The 16,805-nt window shown below is 39.2% G+C and overlaps 3 protein-coding genes across 4 annotated transcripts; 2 read left to right on the top strand and 1 right to left on the bottom strand.

Annotated features, from left to right (window-relative positions):
- c16h19orf85 (chromosome 16 C19orf85 homolog) lies at positions 1 to 8,352 on the bottom strand. Its single transcript, XM_086311619.1, has 3 exons — positions 8,212 to 8,352; positions 5,043 to 5,232; positions 1 to 2,482 (listed from the first exon to the last, which is right to left on the bottom strand). Exons 2-3 carry the CDS (start codon positions 5,228 to 5,230, stop codon positions 1,252 to 1,254), a joined length of 1,419 nt encoding a protein of 472 aa, XP_086167745.1. The 5' UTR covers positions 5,231 to 5,232; positions 8,212 to 8,352; the 3' UTR covers positions 1 to 1,251.
- Positions 8,350 to 13,881, top strand: LOC147319205 (mpv17-like protein). 2 transcript variants are annotated; one of them, XM_086311621.1, is made up of 6 exons: positions 8,350 to 8,393; positions 8,599 to 8,786; positions 8,938 to 9,281; positions 10,966 to 11,036; positions 11,134 to 11,163; positions 11,265 to 13,881. In XM_086311621.1, exons 3-6 carry the CDS (start codon positions 8,948 to 8,950, stop codon positions 11,388 to 11,390), a joined length of 561 nt encoding a protein of 186 aa, XP_086167747.1. In that variant the 5' UTR covers positions 8,350 to 8,393; positions 8,599 to 8,786; positions 8,938 to 8,947; the 3' UTR covers positions 11,391 to 13,881. The 2 variants fall into 2 exon arrangements, with proteins under 2 accessions (XP_086167747.1, XP_086167746.1); XM_086311620.1 differs by lacking the exons at positions 8,350 to 8,393; positions 8,599 to 8,786 and having other exon boundaries at positions 8,906 to 9,281.
- Positions 13,882 to 15,216: 1,335 nt separating this feature from the next.
- LOC147319204 (uncharacterized) lies at positions 15,217 to 16,411 on the top strand. Its single transcript, XM_086311617.1, has one exon. It carries the CDS (start codon positions 15,531 to 15,533, stop codon positions 16,227 to 16,229), a length of 699 nt encoding a protein of 232 aa, XP_086167743.1. The 5' UTR covers positions 15,217 to 15,530; the 3' UTR covers positions 16,230 to 16,411.
- Positions 16,412 to 16,805: the final 394 nt, after the last annotated feature.

The following is a 16,805-nucleotide window of genomic DNA, read 5'->3' as shown; positions in this document are numbered from 1 at the left end:
TTATTTTTTTCAGTGTAGACAGTACAAATGCCTAATCTGTCAAAAAATGTGGCAACATTTTCTAAATAACTATATATTTTTTTCATCCAGTGTGAAGTCCTGGCCTACAATCTTGATTATTCAAGAAAACGTTAAATCTGATCATGGTTGCTTGGTAATTAATAATTAATTAAGGTGGTATAAAAAAAATTGTAGATCATCTGTATGTCACATTATGGCAAATGCACAAACTCCTTTTCAAAAAGAACTTGTGATGCCAGCATGCTTTTTAACAAAACACCTCATAACGACTCATAAACATTTTGGACATAAAAATTCACAAAGCTAATCAAGCATGTTTAAACTTTGGTATACAAGGAAGAACCTAGACTAGTTATTTACAGTATCTATATAAATACTGCAAAACAGTTCTTGAACAGATTGATTTGGACTGACCTCTCAGGTAAGCACTGTTTAATTACAAAATAAAGAATAGAATAGAATAAATAGTTCAGATCTTTGTTGTAAGCTAATAAATGCTAAAAATAAATAAATAATGAGGTAATATGAACAGCACCTACAGATGTTTTTGATCTAAAAGCTGGTGCATTCACAAATTAGAAGTATCAAACTTAGAACTTGGTAAGGACACCGTCTGAAAGATGTTTTCAAAAGTTAAAAAAAAACATCTTGAACGTATTTATAAATGTAAGATTTCTTAACAGTGTAATTGACAGAAGAATTGAAGTACACAGCTCTATATTAGTTTTTTACTCTAGCTGTCACAAATACTGTTTCTTCATTCCTCATAATTCCCAGTTTTTAAGGATAAATTTACATACATAATAATATAAATAAATTCTCAGATTTATATCAGACCAGCTTTGATTGGAGTTTGTCTGCTGTTATGCAATCCATCAGATTAGGTTTCCATGTCATGATGAATGAGATCTGAAGGTAAAAGTGATCCAACCCTATACCTGATAAAGTGGCCATTGACTGTACATTCACGGAGTGAATTTCTTTAGTTTTACTCTGGACCTGTTTGGTTTGATTGCATAATTCCCAGAACTTCTGTATTTGTAGTTAGCTGGCAATTGTTCTGTAAAGGCAAAACATCAAAAAACAAAAAGGACAGCATTATAAATGTGTTCCCCAAAAATTTGTAATGTCTTTAAACAAAAGTAAAAACAAGAAGTCATTGAGAATTTGTCTTCTCAAGTATGAGACCGGTTGAGTCTGATTCTCTTTAAGAACATGAGGCATGTGTTCCTAGTAACTAGGTGACTTTCTGTCCTTCAGGATATCAGTAAACAGCCAGTTGTCTTCCTGAGGTGGTGTTGGTATGGGGCGGAGCTCAGCGTTGTTAAGTGGAACAGTGAAGGACTGAGCAACTCCTTCAAATGGTGTAAACTGTAGGTTATTTTCCCAGTTAACTTGCATACAGGTGCTCTCCTCCTGAGAACACTGGTACGCCTGAAGCTGTGCGATGTTGTAGTGGTGGTAGCTGACTGAGGAGGGGATCTGCTTCTGGTTGATGTCTGTGCTTTGACAGAGTTTAAAGGTGTTAAATTGTTCCTCTTCTGTGTATGCACTTTGTCTCAGGGTCACTGAGCTCCTGTGGTTACCCTGGAAGTGGTCTGAGGTCACTCCCTGGTCTGCATATGCATATTCATACCTACACTCACCTTCACAGTGGAGATCATCCACTTCGGTAAAGTTATGTGACTGGTCTCCAAATATATCATCATCATCACCATGGCATGCACAAATGCTTTCAAAATATGCCTCTATGTCAGTGCAATCCCCTAAGTCCTTATTGTCAATGGAAAATGGCTCCATTATGTCAGTCAGCTGACCCTCAGAGAAGTCGAAGTAGCTCTTCTGAGCCTGCGCGCAGCCCGCGAGGTCTGTGAACACTTGAACGGAGAAATCACAAGAGTCAAGAGACAATGGAGATAACTCTGGGGAGGAGGGGGAGATGTCCACATTTTGGCCAAGCTGAATGAAGTCATTTGTAGTTGACTCTGTGTCTTCTTGGTGGTTGTCGGCTGGCTTCGACTGACTCTCGTTGTTAAAATAAAATAGCTCCGCCCCGTGGAACAAGTCAGAACTTCTTGGGGAGCTAATAGGTTTAATTTCCACCGGTTTATGACCTCTGCTTCCCTTTTCCTGCCTCCTCTTGCTGTGTTTGTTCGCTGCAGCTCTGCAGGTGGAGGACTGCGATATGGAGTGATGTTTCCAAAGATGCCCTGATTCAGTCTGCTTCCTTTTTGTATTTACTTGACTTGAGGAAACACTGATAGACTTTGAGGCACCATCTACACCTGTTTGAAGGCTGTTTTTATCGGCATCCTGTGGACCACCACTTTGAGATGGATTACCTGACTGGTCAGGTGAATCTGGCTTGTGTGATGACAGAGAGAACATGCCTTTGTCCTCATCCTTAAAATAAAGAGCATATGCCAACCGCTGGTTTGCTGCTTCAATATCTGCAAATTTTCTGTTGATAAGAAAAAAAGTGAATGAAACAATGAATTGGGACAACAGTGGAAAACTATTTCATGCTATTTTGGCTCTGCTAAACAATTTGCCAGTGGATTTTTTTAAATTCTTCTTTAAAGGGTTAAAATCCAAAATACTGTCATTAATATTTCATATTTATAATTCAGGCTGAAGTAATTTTAAAAGACTGTGTCATGTAAAGTAGAAAGAAAATATTACTATATAATAGTTTTTGGGAAGGTGGCATTTTTTGTTGTTAGGACCTCAAAAAAAAATCTGACACTGTAGAAAAAATAGAAATGCATGAAAATGAATGTCGCTGCTAATCGTTGGCCCATCTCAGGGCCTATTAAAAACAATGATCAAAGATACTAACCCCATGTTTGCCTACTGGTGGTGGTCAGAGGGCCCGGTGGCGCCAGTGTCCGGCAGCCTCGCCTCTGTCAGTGCAGCTGTGGCTACAATGTAGCTTGCCATCACCAGTGTGTGAATGTGTGTGTGAATGGGTGAATGACTGAATGTAGTGTAAAGCACTTTGGGGTCCTTAGGGACCAAGTAAAGCGCTATACAAATACAGGCCATTTGCCATTTTACTAAAAATCAATGGAGTTGTGTAAACATACTGGCCTTCAAAAGCATAAAATCCCCAATCTATAATTAATATTCAATATTTACAGCTCAGGCTGAAGTATTTTTAAAAGAATAAGTGATTTAAAGTGGAAAAAAATATTATTACATAGTATTTTTACAGCAGTTTTGGGAAAGCTGCCATTTTTTGTTCTTAGGTTAAAAAGACTTTTTAAGTTAAGGATCCTCTAAGGCACAGGTGTCAAACTTAAAGGCCGGTGTCTTGAAATTTTTCTATGTATCCCTGCTGCAACACACCTGGACAAAATTGTAGATCATTATCAAAACTCTATGGAACGTAACTGCATGCTCAGGTGGCAATTCAGCTATTTTATTCATGTTACAGCTGTAAATGACCTCATTAATATTTTGTCAATATGGAGAGCAGACTTTATCACAGTAGATAATAATGTGTATGTGTTAGTCCCCATAGGGAAATTACTCCTCTGCATTTAACCCATTCACCCATTGAAGCAGTGGGCAGCCACCAATGCAGCGCCCGGGGAGCAGTGTGTAGGGATGGTACCTTGCTCAGGGGTACCTCAGGGTAGCTGTTCAGTGGAGTCGAACCCCCGACCCTCCGATCATGGGGCAACCACTCTACCTACTGAGCTATCCCTGCCCTTTTTTTTAAAATAATAATGTAATTAATTAATTAATAATTAATAATGTAATGTAATGTAATGTAATAATGTAGATGTCTTTCTGAAAGCGCTGTAACTAAGTTTAAGAATATAATCCACCCACTGTTATCATCTTCAATGCCGTGTACCAACATAGAGCATTAACTGCTGTATAATGCCCTCTGCTATCTTACTTTAATTGGTCACATGACTAAAATGTGTCATCGTTTTCGAAAAGGCTCCAGGTTTGCTGTCCACACTGCGATGCAAAAACTGCATTTTCATATGTATCTGCCTTGGAGAGCGTTTTCAAAACGCTGCATTTTCCTTGACTGAAAACACCGTCACAGCGTGGATGGAAGGCCAAAACCGAGAGAAAAAGATGTGTTTTCAAACAAAAACATATTAGTATGGACATGGCCTTACATGGGCAGCATGTTGGTGCAGCAGTCAGGATTGTTGCCTACTGGTTCAAACCCACCGGCCAGGTGGGGCCTTTCTATGTTCTCCCTGTCCAGGTTTTCACCAAATTCCTCCCACAGTCCAAAGAAATGCAAGTTAGGTTAATTTGTGATCCTAAATTGAGTGTGAAGTGTTAGCTTCATGATAGACAGGCGACCTGTCCAGTTGTGTTTGCGCTGCGACAGCTGGAATAGGCTCTAGTCTCCCCACAATGCCTGAACTAAGGATGAAGTTGGATGGATGATACTCTTGAGTAACGCCATCAACAGCTCAGAATCATGCAGGCCAATCTTTCTACCGTTTCAAACAAATTATTCTCTAATCTCAGGCCTCAATAAAATCTATAAACATTTCTAGGATATTAAACTGAGAATGGTTTTTCACTGTTAGCATGTATGTGTAAGTTAAACTATGAATCTTATCCGGTTTGAAATGATAAAAATCCTTCAAATGTTTTCTTAAAAACATTTTTAGAAAGAAGTCAACTTTTGCCAGTGTTGTGAGAACCTTCCCTGCCAGCTTGTTTTTTGAAGTCACATATGTTAGATTTTTATCAAATTACTCTCCTAACCTTCAGTGTGTATTTTCAAAATACTATTCCTTTAAAAATGAAATGTTATCTACCCTCCATCCTTGTTTTTTTTTATCATTTTAGGGGATTTAAGGAGTAATAAGTACACATTCATGTGAAAACCACGCAACACACTGAATGCTACATAACAATGTTTTTTGTATTTTTCCCCCTCTCATCATCTGGGAGCTCGCATTTTCTTACGCTCAGTTTCACTGGCAGGAAAAGGCTGTTCTACATTTTACTGCAAGTGTTTCACTGATGGTCAAACACACCTCTGAATCATGTTGTGCAGGAAGCGACGGTGGTTGACCTGCCGCTTGGATGGTCGGTTCTTCTTGGGTTTCTGCAGGGTCCTCATCATGTGACCTGCTGCTGAAGTTACAAAGGTGTACAGGTCACGACCCCAGGGGACCCCTCGCTCCAACCCAGGCTCAAGACTCGCAGAGATAGACGGTCGCATGCCTGAGAAACATACATTTAGTGGAGATTTAGGAGAGTCAGGAGTCACTGACTTAAAGTGGAATAAACGTCCATTTATATAACATAAATGCTCCAGCAGAGTCTTCTTGAGTTTAAAGGATGGAGAGCAGAACAGATCCTGATCAGAGGAGCTCAGACAGGTGCTAACCATAAAGGTGCTGTATGGCAGGCAGAGCTCTGAAAGTAATCAGAGTAATCTTGAACTGAATCCTGCATTTCCTGACAGACGAGAAACAATGACAGAAGGAGTAAATTTCTCTTGTACTTAAATAAAATATAATCTGCCTTCACTATATCTAAAAGTATTTATTCTGCACAGGAAAAAAATTATCTTATTATTTCTCAAAATTAATATTACTGTTCTGAGGAACTGTGACATGAGGAGTAAATGGTCTGGTACTTGCACCTTTCTACTCAATTTTAGGATTTTTTTATTAAGATTATATGACTTATCCATTATAGTCTTATTTACCCAACTAACACATACACACACATTCGTACAGCACTTTTATCTCTGCCTTTGTGTTTTCTAACATTTACACTCAGCGTCTTGCTCAAGGATACTTTGACATGTACACTGGAATAGCTGGGGATCGTTAAACCGACTTTCTGATTGGTAGACAACACACCCTACTGCCTGAGCCATGCCTTAAAAAGTCAAAAGTCTAAAAGCCTGGCTGCCACAAATTTTAACCCCAACTATAACGCAAAAAACAAAGAAATGTGCCGTCAGACTAATTGCAGTGCATCTGTAAAGCAATAGAAGGGGAGTTAAAAGTTCAACACTTCGCTGTGAATTTATGTTTAGTACAAGTAAAGTACCCAAAAGTGTACATAGTCAATTTCCACCAACTAGGAAATCACTATAAAGAAATCAAGCCCCAATTCTCATAAGATGAACATATAGGAAGTGATCAGGATGAATGATTATTAAAAAAATTAAATGATTAAATGACGAGAAAAGACAAACTGCAGGCAAAAATCACCGATTAAGCAATAAGTGTTTATATAAACCTGTTTGTAAAGGCTGTAACTCATATTTATTATAACATAACAACAAAATGTCAAAAACGCTGTTACAGCTAATGTGTTGTACTGTGGAAACAGCAGATCTACATAACTTATAATTATATAAAAATATATAAAAATAACTGCAAAAGCCTGCTTACCGTTTTGTCTCCAGGTTTCTGTGTATCTCTCTACAAACTGCACTGAAGGCTGAGGAGGCGTGCTGCAGTAATTCAGCTGTTAATGCATGTGTGTGCATGTATTGTGGACCGATGTGTGCACAAATTAAGCTGAGTGACATCAGCGGTCAATGCAAATGCATTTTTCCCAGGCAGTCTTAAAGGAATCTGCTTTGACAAATTGATAACGGGAGAGGAAGTGAGACATGATGAGAGGGTCTGAAAAGAAAAGGGCAATTATCTGAGAAGTCAACCACTTGTAGAAGTGTGGGCACACGCCTCCATTGTGTGGCTTTCTGAAAGCAGCTTGTTAAATACTGCGAGACACTAACGCTTGAGTTCAGGGTTAACAAGCACTTAATTGACCAGTTTAAACTCTGGCCCTAATTATCACATTCTCAGTGGGAAGATCTAGGATGGTTGCTAGCTGCTTTTAATTGACCTTTACGATTCAAAAGGACACCTTCCAAGTTCAACATTTTGCATATCTATGGCAGCAGGTGTGTGGCTAGGCTTTATTTTATTTTTATTTTTTACACAGATGTGAAAATACATTTAACTTTACAAAGTGATTTTAAGGTTACGATTATTAACTTTTCTCTTCTTTGCAGCTCACGTTATTGTTAATTTTCTAGATGTGAGCGCAACATGCAAATCCAACACAACACACAACAAAAATTCAAATAAGGAGTAGGAATTTGTCTGTCTACATTTGACATAGACAGTCAAGTTACTTTTTGGTATCTTTTACCTAAAAGTAACTTGGTAAAAAGTTGTCAACTTATTTCCCTTCCAGCCAAAAAACTGCCACATTCATTCTCAGAAATGAATTTCTTTTTTAGAGTCAGAATTGGTGTAAAGAACACGAAAGCATGGCTCCATCAAGCCTTTTATCAACAGTTTAGGATGGTCGTGATTGGGTTAAGGTGTGAGGAACTTCTTCAGCACACTATAGGCCTGTTAGTACCAATTAAGCATAATTTAAGCACCACATCTTACTTGAGCATTGTTGCTGGCGTGTCCATCTCTTTATAACCACAATGTGCCAATCTTCTGATAGACAACACACCATGTCACAAATTTCAAATCATCTCAAGCTGTTTTTTTTTTTCATAAATAGTTCACTGTACTCCAATGGCCTCCACAGTCACCAGAATTCAATCCAGTTGCAGTTCCTCACATTTGGAGTGAGGCAGAATGGGAGACCCTGCAGCAGCTGTGTGATGCTGTTGTGTCAATATGGACCAAAAGTTGTGAGTGTGAGGTTTGTTCCCAGCACCTTGTTGAATCTCTGACATAAAAAAATGAAGCAATTCTGATAGTAAAAGGCGTCCAACCTGCTTTTCCTGAGGTGTACCTAACAAATTACTTTTACTTTATATTACTCAAGTGAAATATCCACCCAGCTTCTTAATCTGTACTGACAAGTTTGCAGATCTTTTGGCTTTTCACTAAATAAACCAAGAAAATGTGTTTAAGCATGTTAAACAAAACACATTTTAACCAATGACCTTCAGAGCTAAACGAGCAAAAACATTCAATATATACTAATACAGCACAAGTAAAAGCAAAAATCACCCAATGCAGGTGAGATCCTGATATGCAGAGGCAAAATTTAGGAGCAATTAATGCAATGGCATCGTCTCATTTATGCTTTCATTTGGCTGTTGGGACACAGAGTAACTACTCGGAAGATGTCAGTGATTTTGTGAGAATGTTCACAGTAAAAACAAAACAAAACACATAAGTGAGAGGTGCAAATTCATTCACTTACTTCAAAAGAAGCCATAAAATCTTGAAAATTGCTTCTATCCGATTTCGGCGCCTTTTCAAAGCCAAGCGGTTAACTCAGAGAAGGGAATCGCTGCTGCAGGAGTGGCATCTATTTATAGTGACACTACATGTGCTTCGGGCCCAAGGGTGCACAGCTCTGGTGTGGTTACAAGGAATAGCGTGGTAAGTCATAGTGTGTTAGAGATTAGAGATTTTCTTACCAGGATTTGCTTACATAGTGACATTACACGATGAGTGCAATGAGTACATTCAACCGTCGTTATCAAATCTGCATGCACATACATTCAGCTGTTTAAGCTTTACAGCATGAGTTTGTTAGTGTGTGTTCAGTCAAGTCTCACGCTTCACATGTTGTGCTTTCTCACAGTCCTCTCCAGGGGGATGATAAGGCTTTATCACACATGCCCTGCAACAGGAGCAGAACTTTGACCCTGTGAGATCTCGTCACGTGTAGATTTGCCTCTGCTGATGATCGTCTTTGTCCAGAGAAATGTAGTTTGTGTCTTTTTGGCTTTGGGGAGACTCAGAAGAGTGTGAGAGGAGCAACTCTGAAAGGTAAGTCTGGATATTTTAGGGGATCACTAATCATAGCCTGGCCCTTATGCTGCTGAATTTCCTCACCCACTGTTTTTCAACCTTCAGTGAACGGCTTTCCTAACTAAGGCAAATGTCGAATGACTTCAGCTTTAATGCTCTCTCTTATCAGATTCCTCACTATGAAGTGGGTCTGGGCTGTGTTCAAAGCTCACCCGTACATCAGTAACATCCTGGGATACACAGCCCTGTTCGCCTCTGCTGACCTCGTACAGCAGAGCGTGCTGGGTGAGAAACCAGCAACAGGATCCACATCGGAGGATTTAGTAGGAGTCGACTGGCATCAGATGGCTCGAGTGGCGACCGTCGGTTTTTGTTTCCACGCCAACTTCAACTATCACTGGCTCAGAGGGCTGGAGAAGATGCTGCCAGGAGGCGGAGTAAAGGCAGTAACTGGGAAGGTGGTGGTGGACCAGCTGATTGCGGCTCCTCTCACCATCAGTGCCTTTTACATTGGTATGTGATTCTAGTTTTGACTTTTACAGCTATTTGTGAACCTCCAGCAGGAGCCTGTGATCAATACCTGATGGCTGTGCATCATACAAGTTTGACATCTAAAGATGGCAGAGCTTTTGGAAGACTGGTTCCTAGACTCTGAGTTTTTAAAAAGCAACTAAAAACTTATATTTTCTTTATGTCTTTATGTTTTTACCCCATTGGATGTGTCACAATTTGTAATATTTATCTTGAAAGGTACTATATATATATATATATATATATATATATATTTTTTTTTTTTTTTTTATAAGTTTTTTGTGTAAAGAAAATCCCCATAATCTAAGACAGAGTTCAACCAGTCAGGCTTCAGATAGACATCTACATTGTTTTACTGTTTTATTGGATGTTTTTCACAGTCAGTATGAATCTGCTGACCATGCAACTGCACCATACCACTCTGAATTAATGGCAGCTATGTTCACTAGTCAACTTATTGGGTACAGGTCAGTAGTGAGTTGGGGTATCTATTGTCATAGTGTCAATTCAACAAGGTGCTGGAAACATTTCTCAGACATTTTGGTCCATATTGATACGATACCATCACACATGCTGCAAATTTTTCAGCTGCTCATCCATAATGAATCTCCCATTCCACTGCATCCCAAAGGTGTTTTATTGGAAGTCTGAGATCGCCATTTGAGTAATCTGTCATGGCCAAGAAATCAGTTTGAGATGATATGAGATTTGTGATATGTGTTATCCAGGAAGCAGCGATCAGAAGATGTGTACACTGTGGTTATAAAAGAGTGGACAACACTCAGGCAGGCTGTGGTGTTTAAATGATGCTCAGTTGGTACTAACAGGCCCAAAATGTGCCAAGAAAGAATCCCATTGTTACATCACCACTACCCTGAACCGTTTACACAATCCTTTCCAAGATTTCATGTTGCTTATGCCAAATTCTGACCCAACTAACCAAATGTCTCAGCAGAACTCAAGACTCATTAGACCAGGCACTGATTTTCTAATCTTGTATTGTCTAATTTTAGTGGCCCATGTGAACTGTAGCCTCAGCTTTCTGTTGTTAGCTGGCAGGAATGACACCTAGTGTGCTCTTCTACTGCTGCTGCTTCAGAGATGCTTTAAGTCACTATGCCCTTCCTGCAGTTTGTCCATCCTTCCAAGACCACTGATATCAACAAGGCATTTTCACTCTGTGAACTGGATATTTTCCCTTTTCAAGACCATAGTCAGCAGGTGTTACTGTTAGCATGCTAATTGGACTCTTTGGTCTACTCGGGTTTTCATAACAGCCTTCACCTATGAAAAAAACACCTATTAGATCACTGTATATTGTATATAAACTTAATTCATCTAAAGAAGCCTCCTAATTCTAAGAATACTAATATAACCGTACTGATGGCATCAATTTTTTATTACTAAACATGACTACTTCTGCTCATTACTGTTGTATTATTACAAGCTTTGTCCTCAGTTATGGATTACATGTGGACAAATCTCAAATGTTCGCATACTCTACTGATCTGTACAAACATTTTAGGTTACATCAATACATCTGAATTAATCAAACGATTTACCTTATAGTTATTACCAAGTAACACAAATCTACCCATGAATAATTGGGTAAAGAAAAGTGAGTTTTTAATGACCGATTGAAAAACAAAATCTGTCTACATTGTAGGTTTGAGTTTACTTGAACACAAAGATGACCCACTTGAAGACTGGAGGCAGAAATTTTGGACATCTTACAAGGTACGTATAAAGTCATTGTCTGTCTTTATTAAACTTCATGATGGCGATATGTTCCCAGATCTCCTGTAATAATCTCTCTCTCTCTCCCACTCTGTAGACTGGGGTAGTATTTTGGTCAACAATGCAGGTTTGCTCAACTCTTCTCTGCACACACAGACTGAGAGAACTACACTGATGACAGGCTTTCACAATCATGATATCCATTTTTCTTCTTTCCCATCACCTCAGGCAGTGAACTTTGCATTCGTCCCCCCTGTGGCTCGGACGGTGTTTCTGGGTGGTGTCGCCCTGGTTTTCACAATCTTCCTGTGTCACCTCAGACAGCAGCGACACCATGAACAGGAAAGAACCTGAGACTCTCCTCGTCACATCGAAGGCTTTAGTAAACTAACTAAAAACACAATTCCAAAAAAGCTGGGACACTGTGAGTAAAATCTGAATGCAGTGATTTATATACATCAGAAACCCATAAACCCCAGCAGCTGGTCTGTTCCCAGATGTTTACAGGCTGCTGTTAAACAAAGACGCGATGCTACATTGTAGTAAATATGGACTTATCCCAACTTTTTTGAGATGTGTTTCTGCCATCAGATTCAAAATGAGCTAATATTTTTCTTTAAACGTCACATGATACATTGTTTCAGTTTTTGACATGTTTTGTTCTATTGTGAATCAGAATCAGAATCAGAATACTTTATTCATCCCGAGGGAAATTAGGGGTTACAGCAGGCAGCACGCTAATGGCGCATGCGCACTCACAAAGGAACCTTCTGACCAACTTTACACAAACATCACATTGGGCAGACATGTCAGAAGGTAGGCTGATAGGAAAAAAACAACGAAAATACACTACATGAGGTAAGAGGAGGAGAAAAAAAACTCCACTCAGACTGAGCTCCTAGTGGGAGAACAGTTTGATAAAAGAAAAAACACCTCAGCACAAAAGCACATGACTATCAATACACCATAGAAACACGAGACAAGCAACAGGGCGGGTAAAGGGTAAGAGAGAGCCGGCGTAGACAGCGCATCCGGTCCTGCAGCATCTGTGCTGGTCCAGTTGACTGCTATCATCCCCGGTAGGGCACAAGCATCGAAGGCGTTGGAAAGGGAGGGGGATGAGTGAGTGCTTATCAGTGTAAGTGTGTGTGTGTGCGTGTCCATAGTTTAGCTGAGACAGTGTCCTTCGGCCTATCAGGCTAAGTAAACAGTCCTCCAGCCAATCCAGGTGTCCTTCATGGGGCGGAAAGAATAGTCATCACACAGTCGTTATCAGGGAGTTGTTTTGGTGGGCTCCAGCCTTGGGCCTGCAGCTGGGGCCGTGGTGTCCAAATGTTGAATATTGTTGATTTCTCCTTTGTGAGCAGCTCGAATTCTAGCACTCCGAGGCTGGTCTCTCGATCTCCCGAATAAAAGGTTAAGAGGATCTGGTGAAATCATTTGATTTAAACAGACTAAGAGAATACTGCAACCAAATGCGAGGAAAAAAAATAAAATAATAGCTAAATAATAATAATAATAGCTAAAGCTACACTTTAGCTAGCAATGGCTCAGGGTCACTGTAGCCATTAATTTTACCTGAATCCTTTGCAAAAAATCTTTATAGATTTTGCATCATGGTACTGATCCAGAGTACTTCCCTTATTATTTATTCCTAGTGCTATAACAATAAAGTAATTAAAATAAAAAAAATAAAGCAAAAAATATAAAATAATGTACTTATGGGGATTCAATTTGTTTGACTATCCAGTCTATGCAGGCAGAAAGTTTGTTAAATGTTTAAACTCTAGAGAGACAATCATTTTGCTGCTGTAAAATCAGCACTTTGTCATATTTGAAATATAAATCCATATTTTTTAAAGTGTTTTTTCAGAATATCATAATTATAATAATTCATAATTATGTGGATATGCATATATTTCACAAAAAAATATCTAATAAGTTCTCCAGAAAGGCAGGAAAAGCCCTTGAACTTACTTTAAAACTAAATATGTTCCCTAAACGGTGGACAGACTTAGATCCCTGACATCCTTACCCAGCCAGCTAGCAGCTGTGACCAGCATTACTTGTGCAGTTAATAAAAGGACAGCTAATATTAGTTGCGCTGGTGCACACACGGCACGCCCATTTGTTTCAATTCGACACCTCGCTCTGCAGTCAAGGGCGATCATTGGTTAATAGTAGTCATGTGACTGATGCAAGTCAGATCCTTTTATTTAGCAAAACTGTGATTAATAGTTAAATATTATTGTTGAGGGGCGCAGGCAAGACCCCACACGCACACACACATAAAATAAATAAACAAAGATTTAAAAATTGCCTCAAAAAAAAAAGGGCAATTAGGGCACCAATCAGGAAAGGGGCAGGTGCTTTAAACTTCCTCCGTTTCATCCTCACTTCTCTCTTGGCTTTAGTTAGAAAAACCCGAGCAAACGCTCAGTCTTTAAAGAACTAGTTGTAGCAAAGCTGACAAGATGAAAAACAGGCACATTTCAGTCAATCGCATATTTTCCTTTCTCTCCCTCTCTGTCCTCCTCTCTCTCTCTCTCTCTCTCTCTCTCTCTCTATATATATATATATATATATATATACATACATACATTGGGTGAATGTGCAGTAGTAGCAGCAAGCAGGTGAATTATGTACATTAAGCAGGTGAATTATGTACATTAATATGAATAGACATCTGACTATTTTACAGGATAGACAATATAAACATATTTAAAATTAAAGGAATTGAAATGTACATTGTGCCTTGGTTTAGTGTCTGGGAGAGTCCTGTCTCAGTCCTGTATCTTATACAAACCTTAAATGTTGTAGTGAATAAAAAAATAAATCAATTGAATACAGGCTGCTGTTGTGATTTGCTGTCATTGTAATCTGGAGCTTCACTGTTACAAACACTGAAGACAAATTCAAGCAGAAGATGAATAGAATTTTTAACAAACTAAAATAATTAAGTAGATCAGCTCCTTGGCCGCAACTCCCGATATACCAGCAGAGTGATTCAGAAAGTTAAAATGAACCGCTTAAATCGTTAGATTTAAGCTACAATAACTAAGTTTTTTGTTTAAGATAATCGACTATGTGTACGTTAGCATATGCTACTTCCGGTGCGGAAACTCTTGTGAGAAGCTTTGTTTCCGGTCCAAAACAAGTTAAGCAAATGAATGAATCAAGCGGCGATTTACATTTCTACAGATGTCTTGGGCATTTACCCAATATATCTGTAAATGATGTTCATCGACTTGTCGATGTTTTTCCCCCGCCTCAGGGCAAAAGAGAAAAGGGATTCAAATGTTATATTTCTCAGCTGTCCCTCCTTTATCGCGGGTGTTAGGTTCTAAAAATAACCAGCGATAGGTGAAATCAAGTGGCCAATTTTATTTTTTGACAGTGCAAAACGTTTCGTGGACATCGTGGACATACAGTACTGCACTTCAGAGTCACACTGCTATCAATCGATGCAGCGATTCTGTACTGTACAGGAGAGACGTCCCGGAGGAGATCGTCTGCAGCGATCAGGACGCAGGACACAATGTGACGTAAAAAAAAAATAAGCATGCAAACTTGCACTAAAAAATCAGCGAAACAGCGAGGTGAAAGGTGAACCGCGTTATTAGCGAGGGACCACTGTAATTTTTAAGGTAAGTCACAACATACACTTCGTAAATACTAATGTATAGAAACCGTTACCAGCAATCATTCATTTTTTGTGTGGCTTTTTTTCAGGGTTTGTTAACGTGCTGTGTAGGTGTGTACTTGACTAACTGATCTCGACATTATGGGGGAAACATCTGGCTTGACTATTCTTCACCTGCAGTTTGAATGCTGAACATTTGTCTGGTTAAATCATAAGACCAGTCACTATACAGAGATGTGCTTCTGAATGTGGACGATGTGTCTTCTGCTGCAGTAATGCAGTTCTGCTTGTGTTGAATGATGTAAACAACTGATCGATCTAAACTCTTTAATTTTTTATGACACAACAGTTGTGAGTGTTCCCACCTTCTCCTCTTTGTAACTTAACGCGAACTTTCCGTTTTCGAGTTTTGGACATGATTTTGGAGTATATCTTCGCAGTAGCGATTGACCGCAAGGTAAAGCTACCGGAAATGTACAACCCCACATCCGGTCTCAAACCAGGAAGTTAGCATTTTCTCGTGCACAGGGTCTATTGAATATATTTGGGGAAAGGGAAAGTGGAACGAAATTTTAAATACAAAACTGTGTGCTGTGTGTCGTTATTTATTTGTTTTTGAAGAGCAAAATAACTTGAGCCCTGTCAAAGGTCGTTGCCATGGACACGCGGTGGCAAACAGCTGAAAGCCTCGTTTAAACCTTCTTTGCTTGTCTCGTCAGTGTGTTTTCTTCCGTCAAAACCTAACAAGCTCTTCAACTGCAAACAGCAAGAGACTTTATTGAACGTTAAATTTCGTGTCTAGAAAGGATTTCTTTTGTTTAAGGTAAAGAAAAAAGTTAGTTTTTTTTACAATGACCCAAAGGTTCAACTACCAAAGAAATCCACTAAACATTGGCGCTCCTCGCTGGGGTGGTCCGCTTTACAATGAGCTCAACGCCCTCCGAAGAGCAAACCAAGACCTCAGCGAGAGCGCATACATGCTGAGGAGACGTCTAAATGGTCTCTTGGAAGAAAGGCAACGCTACATCCACTGGGATCTTTTTGTAAAGTATAAAAACGAAACAGAGCAGAAATACAAGGAACTTGAAGAACGTTACAAACAACTGGAAGCAGAAATGAAAACAGCGGAGGAGCAGAAGCAAGAAATGGAAAATCCAAAAGATGCAAGTGTAAAAGTGAAGCCAGACAAAGAGGCCCAGAGTCAGAAAGGTGTGGAGGAAATGCTGGAACACCAGCAGGAGTGTAAACACATGAAAGAGGAGCCTAAAGATGAGGAGGAACAATTGGAGCAACTTAAGAATAACTACAAAGTACTTCTGCAGAATTATACAAACTTGATGGAGTTGCATGGGCAGAGAAAATGTTGTGAGCAAGAGACAGACACTACAAAAGACCAGAAAAAGCAAGAGAAGCAAGAACAAATGGAAGTCGAAGAGAAAGAGAAGCAAGAAAAGAAGGAAAGAGGTAAATGGAGATTGTTTAGGAAGTTTTTTGCTGAAAGGGGCATTGAGGAGGCTGCTGAACTTCAAGATAGATACGAGACCTTCTGACCTCCTTTCACCACCTTCCTCTGTTACGACCCTCACCTGCAGACCCCATACATCCTTCTCCACACCCTCAACCTTCCTGCTTTCATCTCTTCACCTCCACTCACCCAGCCCCTCTCCTCCACCTGCAGGGAGGTGTCCCGTGTTAATGTAATTAAAAGCATCATATAGAATTCTGCTCAGCATGTCTGTTTCTCTGTGTAAGTTACTTTGGTTGATTAACGTGAGTTTTTAGTTTGTCACATTAAAGAACAAAGTGGGAAAATACATTGTACAGATACACAAACAGTTTGGTTTAACTGTGTTTCTGTGTATAAAATGATCTCATCATGTTAATGTCTATTAATTTAATAACATTATATGTTCTACTTCACTTCCAACTTTACCAAAATATGAAATACTAAAGTTTATTTTCCGCTATTGAATCAAAACAAACGAAATTTTCACCATCAATAAATTTGGCTTATCTCAAATTTGCAGCTTACTAACTCAAACATCTGGGAATGTGTTTGAGATCATAACCTGTTGACTTCTGGGTGTTGTTGTTTTTTTTCTTTTTAAACATAGTATTTGAATGAA

Source organism: Aulonocara sp. 'chitande type north' Nkhata Bay, linkage group LG11 (genome assembly GCF_057382095.1).
Source record: "Aulonocara sp. 'chitande type north' Nkhata Bay isolate Kocher_YH1m ecotype deep benthic linkage group LG11, A_spYH_male_GT1.1, whole genome shotgun sequence".
In the NCBI taxonomy this organism is placed as follows: domain Eukaryota; kingdom Metazoa; phylum Chordata; class Actinopteri; order Cichliformes; family Cichlidae; genus Aulonocara; species Aulonocara sp. 'chitande type north' Nkhata Bay.
The sequence above is the reverse complement of the archived record's forward strand: the minus strand, read 5'-3'. Positions and strand labels throughout refer to the sequence as shown.